This window comes from Penaeus monodon, chromosome 15 (genome assembly GCF_015228065.2).
Source record: "Penaeus monodon isolate SGIC_2016 chromosome 15, NSTDA_Pmon_1, whole genome shotgun sequence".
NCBI classification, from domain to species: domain Eukaryota; kingdom Metazoa; phylum Arthropoda; class Malacostraca; order Decapoda; family Penaeidae; genus Penaeus; species Penaeus monodon.
In genome coordinates, this window is record NC_051400.1 from 1,872,069 (window position 1) to 1,872,951 (window position 883).

Sequence of the window (883 nt, forward strand, 5' to 3'; positions counted from 1 at the left end):
AACGCCCCCCCTCCTCCCGCCATCTGCATGGGCTGGTGGAGGGAGTCACCGGCCGAGTTTTGTTAATCCATCCGCCTCCACCCAGAAGGCAGCGGCCCCATAGATCGGCGGAGCCTTCGCGCCGACGGAGAGGCTGCCTGCTGGTAGTGGGTGGTGGGAAGGGCGGGCGGTGGGCGGGGGTGTCATGCGTCGACCGGGCTCGGGAGTGACAACTGTTCAGTACACGCCAGGGCCGGGTCGGCTGTTTGTTGAGGTTGTGGTGTAAGCGGGCTGGGAGATTGGACGGAATCGCGATTTATGGGCTGTGGTTGCATGGGAGGGTGGGGGAGGGGTGCTGTGCAGTATTGTTTTTTAATTTGAAAATTGTATTTTATTACGATTTCCAGGCGATGTGTTAGAAAAGAGAGAGAGAAAAAAACACTTGAGCTGTGATATTTAGTGTTAAGTGTATTTGAGCATATGTCAAAAGCAACGAGGCACAAGCCTAGCGGAGCGGGCGCGACTGTCATGTGACAAGTGCCGCGAGTGACCCAGTGTTAGAGACGCGTGAGTGCCAGAGCGGCGCTCGTCCCCCTCACTCGGCGCGGAGGATGCTGGCCCTCGCGCGGATAACCAGATAAAACGTCCAGGAAACAGAGAAACACGGGATTTTTGCCCGCAGGGAAAGGGGACCGCGGTCGCCTGCGGTGCCAGTGCAAGAGAGCTTCGGGTGCCAGAGGTAGTGCCAGGCAGGCGGGGGCTTTGAGGTGACACTGGTGAGCTCCACCTGTTACCACCTGTCACTTGCACCAGGTGGGCTGCCAGCAAGCAAGCGAGTGTTGCCAGGTGTGCTGGGGGGCCGCTGCGAGTGCTGATGCTGGCCGCCACCCGGGGTCCACCAGGC

General features: G+C 59.8%; 1 protein-coding gene across 1 annotated transcript in view; it reads left to right on the forward strand.

Annotated features, from left to right (window-relative positions):
* The window catches only part of LOC119581628 (MAP/microtubule affinity-regulating kinase 3-like), a gene marked incomplete in the record, with an annotated part of 89,364 nt that overhangs the window by 18,505 nt on the left and 69,976 nt on the right, over positions 1-883 (forward strand). Inside the window, 1 exon segment of the mRNA XM_037929749.1 lies at positions 387-883. Within this exon segment, the coding sequence (XP_037785677.1) occupies positions 854-883 (30 nt within the window).